Source organism: Wyeomyia smithii, chromosome 2, assembly GCF_029784165.1.
Source record: "Wyeomyia smithii strain HCP4-BCI-WySm-NY-G18 chromosome 2, ASM2978416v1, whole genome shotgun sequence".
Taxonomy (NCBI): Eukaryota; Metazoa; Arthropoda; class Insecta; order Diptera; family Culicidae; genus Wyeomyia; species Wyeomyia smithii.
Window position 1 is genome coordinate 272,088,354 of NC_073695.1, and position 16,255 is coordinate 272,104,608.

Below are 16,255 nucleotides of genomic sequence, written 5' to 3' on the forward strand. Positions count from 1 at the left end.
TTTATTATAGGTATATTTTTTTTATTTTGAGGGTAGATTTTTTTCAATCTTTAATATCCACCATAACCACTATGCGTCTCCATTGAAAAGGTTACTGCAATGCAAAAATATCAAACGATAGGGTCTCCTACAAAATATGGTCTGTATCATGACACTGTATTGCAGTAGCTTTTTCCAATGGGGACGCATGGTGGTTATGGTGAACATAAACGATTCAAAAAATTCTATCTTCAAAACAGAAAAATCTACCTTCGTGAAAATTTAATGTTTTATGAAAAATTTCCTGAGGAACTTAAGAGAAATTAAACGATAGTCTCCTGGGCCCTCCAAAATGACAAAAAAAAAAAACGATTTGTATCCTAATTTTCCACTGTAACCTCAAATATAGTTTAAAATTTTTCCTTGAATGATCTTATAATTTTTAATTGAGCCTTTTAACCAATTTTGAATCTTTTTGAATCAAATTGAAGGTAAAAATGGAGTTTTTCAAGAAAAAATACATAACTGTACTTTGAATAATAAAATTGTGCAAAAATTGCGATACAAACAGTTTTTCACCGTTTTGGAGGATTTGAGACCCAGAAGACTCTATTGTTTGATATTGTTTTAGATTCCACAGCAAATTTAACATGAAATATTAATTTTCCACGTAGGTATATTTTTTATTCTGGAGATAGACTTTCTTTAATCTTTACTGTCCACCATAAACACCAAGCGTCTCCATTGAAAAAAGTTACTGTAATGCAAAAATATCACACGATCGAGTTTTCTGGGTTTTGAACCTTCCAAAATGGCAATCATGATACTGGATTGCAAGGATTGAAACCATATTAAAGATTAAAATTGATTCTGTCTCGAGAATACAAATATATATATATAGCTCCGTAAAAAATTGATATATTATGTAAAACTTTCTGAGGAATTCAAAAAAATATCAAACGATAGGTTTGTATCAATCTCTCCAAAACAGCAAAATACGGTTTGTATCACGATACTGTATTGCGATAAGTTTTTTTTTATGGAGACGCGTGGTGAACATAAAAAAATGGAAAAATGTGTTTCCAAAATAGAAAAATATACTTCCGTGAAAATTAAAAATTGTACGTAAAATTTCCTGAGGAATTAAAAAAAATTAAACGGTAGGAATTCAAATCCTATAAAAAGACGAAAAACGATTTTTCTCTTAATTTTCACATAATTGTTACTCAAGGTACAGTTCTAAATTTTTCCTTGAAAGGTCTAATTATTGTAAATTGGGCCAAATTGAAAGGAAATTTATTAGTCTTTGAAGAAGATAATAGCTAACTGTACATTAAATAACAATAATCGCGCAAAAATTCTGAAACAAAAAGTTTTGTTGGTTTGAATGATTTGAGACCCAGAAAACACTGTTGTTTGAATTTTTTTTTGGACTCCTCAGAAAATTTTACATCAAATATCATATTATCACGGAGGTATATATTGTTATTTCGCAGATAGGATTTTTTAAATCCTTTATGTCCATTATAACCACCCTGCGTCTCCACTGGGAAAACTGCATTGCAATAATATCAAACCGTAGGATCTCCCGGGTCTTGTATCTTTTCTAAAATGACAAAAAACGGTTTGAATCATGATACTGGGTTTCCCTTTTGTTTTTTTTTTTTTTCAATAGAAACGCATGATAGTTATATAAAAAAATCCTTCGTAAAAATTTGATATCTTATGTAAAATTTCTTGAGGAATTCATAATAAAATCAAACGGTAGGATCTCTTGAGCGTGAGCTGTGAGACCCTCTTTTCTTAAAACATTTAGAGGTAACGTTTTGCAAGGTGACGAGCAAAAAACAGGTCGCCTCAGGACTAGGGGGGCTCCTTCAATCGGGAGGCCCGGGGCATTTGCCCCCTTTGCCCCCCTTTTTTTTCCTCTGTGTGGACTCATCACTGCGACCAGAGACATTTTGATCTATTGTGATATTGCCCAGGTGTTTTCTGTACTCCGCACTTCATATTATTGGCAGTATCACTATTGAAGTGAATGATACGCTTTTTTGTTTATATCCGTGCTTATGTGTGAGAGTTTACCCTTTCATTTCAAGCTTACTTCTCTACTATACCGAGCCTCTTTTCTATCCTACCAATATCGCCAAATTACAATTCCCTGAACTGAGACTACACCTAACGTTCACTCTGGCCAGATTAGTTCTAAGAGGGACTTATTATGTCAAGAGGAAGGAGTCTTACCGAAACCTCGTTCCTCGTGCCAATATCACCAATTGAAATTCCCTGTAGAGGGTAAATATTTCTGAAATCAGTTTTATTATAAGAAGAACTTGTTTTGTCAAGAAAAGGAGTCTTATCGAACCTCGTTCCTCCTACCAACACCGCGTCATAATCACAATTCCCTGAAGAGACACTCAATGCTTCACCTCTGGTCAGGTTTATTATAAGTAGGACTTATATTTTTGTCAGGAGGAAGGAGTCTTATCGAAACCTCTATTATAAGAGGGACTATTTTTGTTAGGATGAAATTCAGCAAGGGTACTATAGAATTCAGCTTGAAGGAAGGGTATGTAGTAGAGAGCCTGAGAATGAACCCATGTTAAAGTCCTTTGACAACCAAATGGCCACCAAACCAGATGCAAACCCACGACCACTCGCTTATCAAAGCGGACTCTGTAACCTTGCGGCTACGAAGCTCTCTTTATTCTATTTTCTACTTAGTTTTTGAATACTCGGTTAACAATATTTTAAGCATAGACTTTAAAAAATACGTTTTCTTCCATCTTTAATCCATCAATTTCATGATTTGCTTGATGTTTCGATTGTAACGATTATAAAGTTTGAACTCTGCGCTTTCACGGATTCGAAAATAAGTTTACATTTCATATCTCTAATATTATGAGTATTGTGTTTTAAATACACACAATACTGACGATCGTTTTAAATCGTTACGAACTCTTTACCAACAACAGTCTACCTTCGCGCTATAAATAATTCCGAACTTCATCTCAACTAACAAGAAATACTCACGCTGATAACTTCTGACGAACTCCACGCGCCTCGAGGTGTGCTTTTGTGCTAGGCGACCACCGTTTCATTCGTCACCAAGAAAGAAAAAAAAAGAGCAAGCGAAGGAGAGAACGAGAAAGAGGAAACATGCTCTAGGGTGAAGCACCACGGTGAGTGTATTTTTGGGACTATCGTTTGCCGGTAGGAAATTAGGTCAACACGACTGCCTTGTGAGCCGCGAGAGGTATGTTACGTCATACCGGTGGACCGGAGGCGGGGTTGGCAGCACGCGAAGAGATAGAGGAACAGAACGTAATATCACGCATATTGAGGGAGCATGCGGTTTTTTTGATGATCTTGTTGTAATGACTAGAAATGACAACTGCAGACAGATGCCGACTGATGCGGACGTGTGCGGACGGATGAAATTGGGAATCCATGGAAGCGAAAAATTCGATATTTGATTGGAAATTTTTTGAATAAATTTCCTTGTCAACTATCTAAACCAGTAGTCCTAGAACTAAAGCTAATTTAACGACAAATCAAACAATTGACTAAAAGACCCCAATTCATTGCGATATTTCTCAACACTCGCGCGGTAGCCTTCATGTCAAGTTTATTATCACCCCGTCGTTGGTGGTGACGCTGGTGACGACCCACATTAGTATTCCGGCCCGCTGACTGTAAACCTTCGCCAATCGGGCGTCCTTGGAAGATATCGCACCGACGACGACGACGCCGCTGCTGCTCGGCGCGGTAGATTTCACGTCACTCATCATCATTTTATTGCAATTTTGCAATAGACCGCCTCCGTTTACTGTTGCCGCTACCGTCTCGCGTCACACCACGCACCTAGGAAACAATGGACGCGACTTCAGCCATTTGTGGGTGACGAGGACTAGACTGCCGCCAACAAAGGAAAACGTGAGTCAAACCGTGTGTACCTGGTTTGCCATCTGACGGTGAATTGCTTTCTCGAAACCCGTTTCGCGTCGTCGCGGCACAGTTTACATCCGACTCTAATAGTGAAAGTTCAATCGTGTCTAGCCGCATGCTGGGGCTGCTTGCTTACCCTGCCGCCTCATTCGTCTCTGCTAGCAAATGAACCGCGCAATGCGGCCGCGACTCACGACGTCATTTGGCACATCACACGAAGGAAACAAAGACCTGTCGCGGGACCACGGGAAACGGCGTTGTTCGGCGTCATCAGTCACCATTGACACAGTTTCATAGGGGGGGGGGGGGGGGGTTTCTCACCCGTCCGATTCGAGACTGCACACCACAAATCGTTTGCCCGAATCGAGTCGAGCTTTGTTTCGCACGATGGAGATTTTTCAGCTTGTCGAAAAAAAGGGTTTTTTGTTTACCTTGCAATAAAAATGGCGAACCCTCAGCCGGGTGTTCTCTTCGGGTGGGAAAGACTGAAAGAAAGAGATGATACTTTCGGTGCTCGATGTATGGCCCCGTACTTTTTCCCAAGGTGACAGATGATGATAAAGCACCTTTCTCGTGTCATGTTAGCTTTTTGCGCTAATGAGTGTATTTTCTGCCTTCTGTGTGAGTATGATTGTGTATTTAAAAAACAGAGTGCGGGAGAGACAAAGTGGGGAGGAGGTACGTCTTTCATCATCGACAAGTGTGTAATATGCATTACTGGCGACTTTTTACTGGGTCACGAACAGAAAGGTACGAAAAAACAAACCGCGACTGCCTTGTTTGGCCGCACTAATAACAACCGAGGTGGCTGTTATTAAACTTTGATCGGGTATTTTTGTTCGATTTCGAAGTGGAATTCTTTTGCTAAGCGATATGTTGCAGTGTCAGCAAACGAGTGGCTGCCCGTAAACAAGACGGGGTATAAAAAAGTCAGCAAACAATAAAAATATTTTATTGAAATAAGCATCGATGCTTCCTTGACGAAATATTAGTTACCATCTCTATTTTTTTTTCGCAAAACCATTTTATTCAAGATTGAGCGAATAAGAAAACCAATCCACCCGTTTGTCAGTCGACAGTCGCATCAATTGGCAATTAGTAGCATGAAAATACCACAGAAACCGAGGGCAAAAAAAACAGCTAGATTCGATTTACACTGTCAGACTATCTATCTGTGAACCACTAAGCTAAAACAAAAGTGATCGCACAAAGAATGGTGACATGTTAAATGTTTTATGGCGTGAATACTTCAACTATTAGAAGCTAGAGGCATAATTTCTGCATGTAGCAGGAAAACATACCGGAAACGAGTCCGGAAATGTGGGAAACCAAAATAAATGATGTGTCAGATAAACTGTCCATGGAGATTCATTCTTTATTAGGTTAAAATGAAGTGAAAATAACTTTTGTCTAAATCAATTTTTTGGTTTATTGAGCTCAAGATTCCTGAAACTCATATATGCATTATAGAAAATCAATCTGTCTGAGATAGGTTCTTAGTAGATAGATTGAATTTAAGTTTCCAAATTTTTGAATTTTTTATTTCAGTCTAATAAAATCTAAATATTTCAGTCTATGGATATGCGTTGATTGTTTTTCGCTCATCACCGACGTTTCGGTCCGTTTGTAGGACCATCAATGTAGTTTTGCAACATGGAATTCAACAAAGTATATTTAAGCTCCTTCTCTTCGGCTAAGTGAAAACTCAGAGAGGTTCAATCAATATAATTTCACCCCAATGTTTAACTTTGATTGAAACTTTAATAAAAATAATATCTACTGTCATCTAAATATGACAAATGTATGCTCCTCTCTGAACTATTACCGTTTAGATAATTTTGTAACAAACTCAACTCACCTGACGAAATCGAGTTAACCGACTCGCTGCGGGGCGTGTTCATCTGTATGATCGACGGCAGCGGCGGTATCAGCGTCTGGTTCTGCGTCATCCCGTTGATCAGATTACCGACGATGTGCTGGATCTGGTTCCCGTTAGCCGCTTGGACGGCGGCCGCCTGGCCGGCCATATTCATCATCCCGTTCAGATTGTTATTCCCGACGATTCCGTTCATCAGCAGATTACCGGCCGCCCCGCACCCACCGACGTTGTTGTTCCCGTTCGATAGCACCGAGTGGCCGTTGTAGGCGTTCTCCTCGTACGCACCCCACAACTCCAGCTCGTTGTATTCAGGCGACCCGAGTGACGTCGGTGACATGGTCATGCCGGGGGACATCACCAGGGCTGCCGAAGAGGACGTCACCTCGGAACTGCTCTCGTCCAGCATCCGCAACGACGTGAAACCGCCGTTGTTGGACCATCTTCTTTTCATCATTTTCGCGACTGCCTTTAAAGGGGAAATTCTATCTACGCACGTAGTCTTCGTGCCTTTCTTACACTCGGTCAACAGTATAAAGCTCAAATAACACTAACTTTCTTCCGGTATCCAACTCTCACTCTAATTAAAGGCTTCTCTCTAGAATCAACCAACCAAGCAACAGAAACAAGCAACAACTGTTTAACACACTCCGTTCGGGTTCACAGGGGCTGTAATCACTGTACCCCAATAAAGTATCCTCCTGAGCTAGTAAATCGAATAACAAATACTCCCGTCCCTTTCCGCAGGTTCACAAGTCACTTATGCCTGCAGTGGTAGAACCCATTATGATTGCGGCCGATGATCGTGCAGTGACCCTTCTCCGAAAAAATTTGCATTCTGATGGCGTCCCAAATCCTGACCGGTTGGGGCGCACGCATACCGGCTAAACCAGGCAGGCCGAGCTGTAGTGAAACGTTAAGGATAACATATGGTTAGTATTGAAGTGATAGCTGAAATGGTTACTAACCTGATAGTTCCTGCTGGGCAGGTTCTGGCTGCGTGGATGAACGTGACGACGAATTATGGCCAAATTCCAAAATATTTCAAGATTTCTTCTCTGCCACGCTGAACCCCATAAATAATCAAGTTTATAAATCAGCAAAACAAGAACCAAGAAAAAAAAAAGGTTTTGCTTTTTTTATTATTTGCACAGCGAGCGAAAGGATTCGATAATCAGTGAATTTAAAACGACGCTAATCGGAGTCGAAATCGAGTTTCGGAGAATTTAAAAAAATATAAAGTTTTTTTTGCGGAGCCAACAACCTGCCATAAATTAGGATGAACGTTCAGATAGGAGATCGAACACACACAGAAAACCCGCGCTCACACGATGGACATCTAAAATTAAAATTTGAAGTTCATCGAGCGCTTTGCTTAATAAAAAAAACCGCCACAAACAGGAACGTCGCCACTGATTATAAGTTTCAAACATTGATTTTCCCCTGCTGCTGTAGTGACCGAAGCAGGTTCTTCGGCGGCTGAACGATTTAACCGGTTGATAATGTTGTGTGTGCGTATGTGGTTTTTACCATAGTTTCTCATTCTGTTTTGATCACCTAACCTAACCGAAGAACAAAGACCGATTCGAGCATTCTGGATTCCTTAAAACGTGCAACGCGCATTTTAGCACAACTAGTATCCCGGAGGTTTTTTTTTCTCCCCCGTTACTACTGCTACTTACAGAGTGCAGCAGATAACGATAGCGCAATGTGTTTTGTTTCTTTTATCATCACGTACCCAAAAGTAGGTCACCGCAGACTGCTACTCCAGGCTTGGTGTGTATTGTAATGTGACCACTGATAAGCGCGCAGAGTGCTTCCGATTAGTGGCGACACGCACCGGGAGAAGCATCACAGACAGTGTGATTGTAGGCAGCGCTCCCAAGCGGAATATTCAGGAAAGATACACGCTCCGTTCTCACCTTTGGCTGTTTACAAGGTTGAATTTGAGATTAGAATCATACGATGTTAGACGTTGATCTTCGTCTAACTAAAGATCATCATCATCAATTATCAGAAAAAGAAATCATCAAGCTGCTTAAAAACGTCACTGATCAACACTGATCACGATGAATTTTTGCCTGATAACTGTGAGGTCAACTATTGTTGACCTACAAAATGTTGTAGTAAATAGATGCAAGATAAATTGTAGTAAAATTGGCATGTGAATGCTATTTGGATATTTTTAGGTACTCTATTCATTCTCTGATCTCTGATGGAATATTCATACACAAAAGACGTTTCAGGCGTTTTCACGTGGATTTTCCAAGACAAAATGTTTCTACACAGTGAGTTTCTTAAAATTTTTTGGGAATTGAATTGGAGCAAATTTCCAGATCAAACTCGTCATTTTTTCATAATGGGGGGGATGTTTTGTGATGAGTTACTTATTTACTAATTCGCCATAATTAATTGATTTTCCTTACGTAAAATTTGTCAAAATTTTGTGAAAAATAAAACTAGCGTAAGTCTCTCTTAAACAGGCTTGATTAGACAGAATAAAATCAAATTAATATTGTATGAATAAGGGGCCATCCACATTCCACGTGGACAGATTTTTAAACGTAATTTTAAACGAAGTCGAGAACGATAGTTTTGCTTCTTGAATACATCAGTTTGGTCCTGATAATGAGAACGGGCACTGCATAAGAGAACACGCGTTTAAAAAATTCTTCTGCACGACAATGCTCGGTCACATTGTTCTATCAGATTGAAACTTGGTGCCTAAATGGCAGATTAAGCAAAAAAAGATAGCTCGTTTCAGGGTTGACCTCAAAAAAACTTTTTTGGGATCAAGTTCATTTCACATGTGTCCTTTGACGTAGGACTTTGCCGTGGAGGGTGTAACGAAGAAGTCTCATTTTCGAATGCATATAACTTTGAAAAATGTCCAAATTAAATAAGGATAAATCTTTAAATGAGGTTAAGGACAGTGATTTTGCATTGTGAATACATCATTTGAACTTGATAATGAAAACGGCCACAACAAAAGACAAGACGCAATGATATAATTTTGCTGCACGACAACACTCAGTCTCATGAAGCTCAGTTTGTGAAAACCGATTTTGGAATACAAAAAGGAATCTCCTTTATTCCCATTGTAGGATAAAATTTGAATCATCAGGCAGAAAAAACTAGCTCGTTTCGTAGCTAACTTTAAGTAATCATTTTATTTTGACTCAAAAATATCGCTTCCGGAGCCATAGTGTCTTCAGCAAAGTTGTTCTATTATTTTTTCTCCATTTTATAGAAGTTACAATTTTTCGATTAATTCAGCCATAACCGAGAATAGCATTTTATTCTTTTTTTCATATAAAAATTCACTTTGTTCGGCAAAGTTGTGGCACATTTTATAAGAAAAAACTTTGTCGAAGATACTATACTTCGATCTTACTATGGACTTTTGTAGTGTATTTTAGAGTTTTTTTTTATAGAAAGTCCCTTTAAGTCAAGTTTTTCAGAAGAATTTTTCATAGTGATTTTCTACAACTTTTCAATGTTGAGCGTTTCCATGGAAAAAGACCCATGGTCGAATAACGACAATATTATATTTGAATGGAACTTTGTTTAGCTTAGCGAACTGCGTATTTTCACAGGCGCAGAAATTTTTCTGACTCAAAACTAATTTCCTAAAAGGGCGTTTGCATTTTTGGCATAGGTTATCATTCCGAAGCATTCAAAGCATTGTAGCTCAGGAACCTTTGATTGTACAGAAAAACTATCTGAGAGAGAATTAAGAACAAATGTAACATCGTAGAAAAGTATACAGGCTGAAATAAAACTTTTGCAAACATTTCTGAATAAATATTAAACTTTGATTCGCCAAAAAAATGTTTGAATTTTTTCCTATTTTTTTTTTAAATTGAAGAACAAAAAGTCCAGAATGGGTATATTGAAAACAAAGTTTAAGCATCGGAAAAAAAATCAATTCCGTCATTTTACAGAATATTTATATTCTAATAATGTTAAACGATTTAAAAACATATTTCAAATCGAGAAGTTTATGATGAATCACTGAGTAAATTGATTCGTTTTTAAGTTATTATGCTTTCAAGTTGAGAAGATTAGACAATGAACATTAAACTATACGATAAATCAGGAATGGATCGAATTTTCTCTTCAAATTCATTTTTCCTTGAAACTTGACGTTCTTCCAAAACTTTCGATAAGAAAAGCTGGCTGGAGAAATAAAAAAATAAATTTTTAATTAAATGTTAAGTTTTCCAAAATTTTCCAGATTTTCAATATAGATAAAAATCAAATTATTTTGATGATGTAGGTACCTATAATTTTTCTCGTAATTTCAAATCATAAAGCACTTGATAGTAAAATCTTAATAAGCTTAAGTTCGGAAATTTTCTGTTTCTATGAATATACGCTCTTTGTGAGTTATCTGTGGTTCTCCAGCAGCAAACAGAAGTTTTTTTAATGAACTTACGCTACGGTAAATATTCCACAAAGCTTTCTTTGACAAACAAAATGAATGGAGACATGTGTTAATTATTTAACGCATCATTTTAATGAAAATCTTCAATAACTTCAGAAACATAAGAGGTAGAACTTAGCTCTCTTCGATGAAATTGTGTGTTTTGTTATAGCAAACAACATTGGAGAATATTGAAAAACTGTAAAAAATCATTATAAAAAGTTATATTAAAGTATAAATGATTTTTGGAGGCATTCTATAGAAAACTCACCGAAAGTCAATTAAAACAGGCAGATAACAGTCTGATGTCTTCGACAAAGTTGTTTCTTATAAAATATGGCATAACTTTGTCGAACGAAGTGGATTTTTATTTGCAGAAATGAGAGAGTATAACTCGTTTATCATTTCTAGGTGGATAAATCATAAAATTGCAAATGGGCTGAATGAATACAATGCAGTTAAAAACCCCTTAACTTGAAAAAAATTGCATTTTCTATAGAATTGAAAATAATAATAGCATACACTGCGACTCTTAAAGCAGCAGTTTTTTGGGTCAAAATAATTTCGCTCACGTTTTTGCAGTTTTGGAAACAGTGTACACTAAAGGCAAAATTTTAAATATAAAATTAAGTAAATGTTGTCATAACTTTATAACGGTTGGATTCAGGAAAAGAAGGTTATGCGAGAAAATTTAAAAAAATTTGGCAAATTAAAAAAAAACATATGTTAACGAAAAAACATTTAAGTCCCTGACAAAATGGCTAAGGACACAAGTTGCTGAGTTTTTTTATCAGTGTTGTTTAGCTTTCTCAAGGAGCTTCCACAAAGACGTAGTTCTACGTCAAAAAATAGAAAAATCTTATGATCTATTTTTCTGACAGAAATTATGTGAGAAGAAAAGTTGTAATTAAATGAATATTTTGTTTCGTTTTACACACTCACAGGAGCTTCCACAAAGACGTAGTCCTACGTCGAAAAATAGAGAAATCTTATGATCTATTTCAGGGATGTTACGGATGTGATTTTTCAGACATCTGCAGATGCGGATATGTGATTACGGATGCAGATGTAGATGCGGATGTTAATTTTCATGCGGATGTTCCGCATTCGCGGATGCGGATATCCGTAGCATCCCTTGTGTTTCATTTTGCTTTTTCACATGACCATGTCCCTCTCCAGTGCAAAAGTTATTTGAGCGAGCAGAAAATATACCAAGGAAAATTTTTCTACAAAATATCATAAAGCGATATTTTTTTTCAATATCCGTATTCCGTAAGGATGCGGAAGCAGATGTCAATTTGCATGCGTATATTCCGCATTGCGGATGCGGATATCCGTAACATCCCTAATCTATTTATCTGACAGAAATTGTGTAATAAGGGAAGTTGTGATTAAATGTATATTTTGTGTTCGTTTTACACTCTCACGAGATCTTCCACAAGGACGTAGTCCTACGTCAGAAAATAGAAAAAATTTATGATCTATTCATCTGACAGAAATTATGTTATTTTGTTTTATACACCAAATATACATTTAATTACAACTTTTCTTCTCACATTATTTCTGTCAGATAAATAGATCATAAGATTTCTCTATTTTTTGACGTAGGACTACGTCTTTTTAGAAGTTCCTGTGAGAGTGCATAACGAAAATTCTAGAACATGTAATAATATTTATACAATTTTAAATGCTTATAACTTAGTAAGTTTTTAACTGATTTCTTCCGATCTTTAAAGCATTCAATTGGACAATTTGCTACGCGTCCGCCAAAATACAATGAATTGTAGTTTTATGATGCCCTTTGTTTGACCGCAGATTTCGACCAAATAGAACCCGAAAATAATTCCACCAGTAGTATTTACGGAATCAACATGATATCAAGAGGCCGAAAATCAACCCCAAAACGGCGAAATCAAATTGACGCTCAGAGACCGGAAATCGACAAATGGCGCCATTCTGAATTCCAATGTTCTAGGTTCCGCAAAAAAAAAAACTTGAGGATGATGCACAGAGCCTAAAAGTCGACACAAAAACCCATTTTGAAGTTTTTTAAGATGATGACTTCAGGTTTCAGGAAAACAGCTAAAAATGACCAAATACCACCATAAGGGGCCATCCACATACCACGTGGAGATTTTTAACGATTTTGACTCCCCCCCTCCCCCTCCGTGGACAACTGCCCATATAAATTCTAAAAAAATGTATGGACCGTGGACATAACCCAAGCCCCCCCCCCCCACCATAAAGCTGTCCACGTGGTATGTGGATGGCCCCTAAAATGAACATTCCCGGAAAAGAGGTGGTTCTTAGAGACAGTAAATCAACAGTTCCGTTCTGCTCTTTTTTTGTCAAAACAGTAAGGCTAAAAGACCTTATTTTTTAGTTGTACTACGTACAGAGTGGTTGATGATTAATTTAAATTAATTAATTAAATTAATTCATTTTATGCAGATTATAGAAATAACTTATTTCCAATTTTTTCGTATAAAAAGTACACAGGTTGCTATTCCAAAAAAAAATCAGAACAATTTTTTTTTTGAAAATGCTCTCGACTGTCACTAATATATATTGGATTAGGGATTTCCGGCTCATCAGTCAGCAAGTATGGAAAAAAAAGTGTCACTATTTCATCTCCAACGTTTCAACAATTTATTTTGTCTTTACCAAGGAGTCTGTAATATAGAGTATGTACAATAGTGTAGTTTTGTATTTAAACTTCTCATTTTTAAATAGAGATTTACTTATGAGAAGCACAAAATCATACAAAATCACAAAACTGCATTTCTGCCTGGATTTCGTTCTGTAGCGTTGTGCATTGACAATATAAACGGTCCTTTTCAGGGCCACCATGAATATGAACTCCAACTGAAGAGTTGGATAAATAACTATTTGATACAACCCTCTATTCATCAGTAGGAATGAACGATTGATTCGTGATGCAATTCTTTTTATCTGAGCAATTTATCGTATCCAGAGAAAAAAAAGGCTGTTTGTTCTGTTAATCGATCGTTATTAAATTTTATACTTCACCTGGATTAGTTCTATATAAAATCTTTTGAAAACAGTGTAAACTATCAAATCAGTACATTCATGCCACTTTTCTATTAATACCAAATATCGATAGTAATCCTAATTGAAAACATATCTTGAATTATTCCAATCATTCAATTTCCCTCACATTTCTTTTTACGTTGCAAACCATCTCCACATCGATAGCAGTTACTGGCAATGGAGACGACTTCCTTACTACTGTGCAAACATCTCCGTAAACAAAGATTTAAAAAGCGATTCTACTATGTACACACTTTATCTCCCGAACGAGCGAATCACAGAAAAAAAACCATAACAGGTGCCGATGGATGTTCTGTAAACTAAGCTGTGAGTTAACTACAATATCATAGCGAGGCGAAGCTTAGTAGATCGTGCGAAGTAGACCTGCAGCATTATCGCCATCGAGGGTATCACACGTGAAAGCATGAAGAGGATTACTGTACCTACTACAATGCTACACTACTGTACGAGTATCCTGTGGAATAAGCGCTACAAACTTGCCGTGGCGAAACCCGGGGAGCAGCTCCCGGTTCCCAAGTGAAGCGCGCTTATTTACATAATGATATTGTTGCATTGATTACAGATAGCGCAGCAGTTGCGCTGCCTGATGTTGACGTCGTCTCTCGGCAAGGCGAGCGTCTGCCAACTCCGCCACCATCACCACCAACCAGCGTCACCTTATTTTGTTATCACAAGTGCAGTTCGGTTCGAAGGGAAAAAAAACGGGATTCTTTCGGTGCTCCAATGCAACCCGGGCTGTGTGTGTGTGTGGTTCGTGTGCAGTAAAGACTATCAACATTCACTTTTTCTTCACTGGCTCTGCGTCGTGCTTATCAAGGTTGCAGTTTTATTAGCTTCATCCATGTAGACCTGGTTGATAGGGGGGAAATCAGGTGGAGGTCCAACGTGAAAGAACGCCTCCAGGGACGAAGACTGTGGAGACCACGCTTGATATGGGGAATCCAAATTTATTTGTGACCAGGGAATGGGTGGAAACATTCTTCAAGGTGAATTGATTGAAGATTGATGGTATCTTTTTTTGTTGGGTTAATAAGAGGTTCGTTAAACCTACTCTATTCGTATAATCAAAACGTTTTAGAGAAGACTTCAACGACAGAGATGCATTTTGGTGGTGGAATTCACGTAATTGACAGTTCTGAGTAAACACAGAGACAACTAACCATCCATCAGCACACTGTTTCACACACTGTTGTGTCCCTGGAGGATGCACTTCCCTCCCTCCCCACGCACATAACGGAACGGAAAACAGTCCCTTTCTAATTTTATTTGTTTTTTGCCCTTCACACACTCGACGGTTCTGGATTCGAGTTACTTGCTATGACGACATGCGGTTTATAAATAAAATGAGAAAGACAGGAATAGCGAGAAACCGACTCCCAGTTGAAAACAAAAAAGAACCAGGAGATGATGCATTTTGGGGGTCAAACAAAGCGATGCAATGCGAACGTGTTTAGCCGCCCAGTAATTTTTATGTCTAACATCGGGGCTCACCCTGTCCCTGTGCAGAAACAGTGCTGAAGCATCGATGAAGCATAATAACGAGTCAAGCCCTGAAGAACGGCGGGCAAAGTGAAGGGAGTTTCGAAATAATAAGCAATGTTCGGGCGAATCCTTTTGCATGTATGCGTGGGTATGATGTGTGTGTCCCTCTGTGTGAGAGTGAAGGGAAAGGACGCAGAAGGGTTTCGCATACGACGAGATACCGAGAAAAAAATCCCTAAGGAAGACAGGTTGGCATTTTATTTTTATTGTTGAGGATTGCCGTGTTTTGCTGTTGCGAAATAATCAAGGCACCCGAAACTGGTTTCGGGTCGGAAAGATATGCGTCTATTCCGTGGAAAAAATTATCGTGTCCCTTTCGCTTTTTGAAATTGAGCGCTTGATAGCACACTAGGAGACGGTATTACGCCGAAGCCGCTTTGCGAATGTTGTGCTCGATACACTGTGGCTCTTATGCTCTTGCTATGAATAGGGGGTAATTAGAGATGTGACGAGGTAGCGAAATGCAAATACGGTGGGATTTAAACTTGAAATGTTTATTATAAAAATGTGTGAATTTTTACAAATGCAAAATCGATTTTTATAGCAGTCTAATAGAAAAGGTCAAGGTTTAAGGTGTGAATTGAGAATTTTTCTAGATTGTTGAAAATTATCGCCATTAAATAAAAGTATATTAGCTACGCTTCAAATGCATTTTTTTGCGTTATCTGTTCAATGTGACTTTTGGTTAAACTGTACTCCGCTTGAACTAAGATTTTGCATTTAATGTTAGCCTTTTATAACAGATACTTTTTCTGTCAAAAATGTCTTCTCGAATACGACATCAATTTCAGCATATTCAAAACATTGAAGCTAGAACTGTGCCAGAAGATACGGTCTGATGTCCCGGAATAAAAATTATCTTCACAAACCTAATTTCAATGAAGTTTTTTTTTGATGAAGTATAAAACCTTCCTATCTGTTCAAAAGTTTTATTATCTGATTCTTCTTGTTATGTTAGAAAAATTGAAAAATCATTCGACTTGTGGACCAGCACTCTTAAGAGGCATGAAAAAAACATTCTGTACTATCTACCAGGCGTTGCCCTGTTTAATTCGTCTATTCTATGAGCACTTTATATACTCTATACAAAAACGAATTTGACATATGGCATACACGAAGTACCGCAAACTGGGTATCAATTCTACGCAGTATCATTTCCCAACTCAAAAGTGCAAATTTTGCTATAGATTCCCAGTTTAATATACGACCCAAAACCTACTCCGCCCCGCCTGGTGCGCGAATTCGGCGAAAGCAAGCGCAAGCAGAAACAAAATCGAAAGTATCGCCTTACTTTCAGCACCGTGCGGCAGCAGTTTCGACGCAATAGCCTAAGTTCGAGTGAATCGAAACCAGCTTGAACAGCTCATTGATAGTAAAAAAAAAAAAACCCTGTGGGCATTCTAATTAAATGC

General features: G+C 37.9%; 1 protein-coding gene across 2 annotated transcripts in view; it reads right to left on the reverse strand.

The window, feature by feature from the left end:
- The window catches only part of LOC129723294 (ecdysone receptor), a 436,732-nt gene that overhangs the window by 112,766 nt on the left and 307,711 nt on the right, over nucleotides 1–16,255 (reverse strand). The window contains exon 2 of one of the 2 annotated variants that reach the window (XM_055677427.1): nucleotides 5,786–6,706. The exons of the other annotated variant lie outside the window; for it this stretch is intronic. Coding sequence (XP_055533402.1) covers nucleotides 5,786–6,260 — 475 coding nt within the window. The 5' untranslated portion in view covers nucleotides 6,261–6,706. The remainder of the gene's footprint in view (nucleotides 1–5,785; nucleotides 6,707–16,255) is intronic. 2 annotated transcript variants of the gene reach the window in all.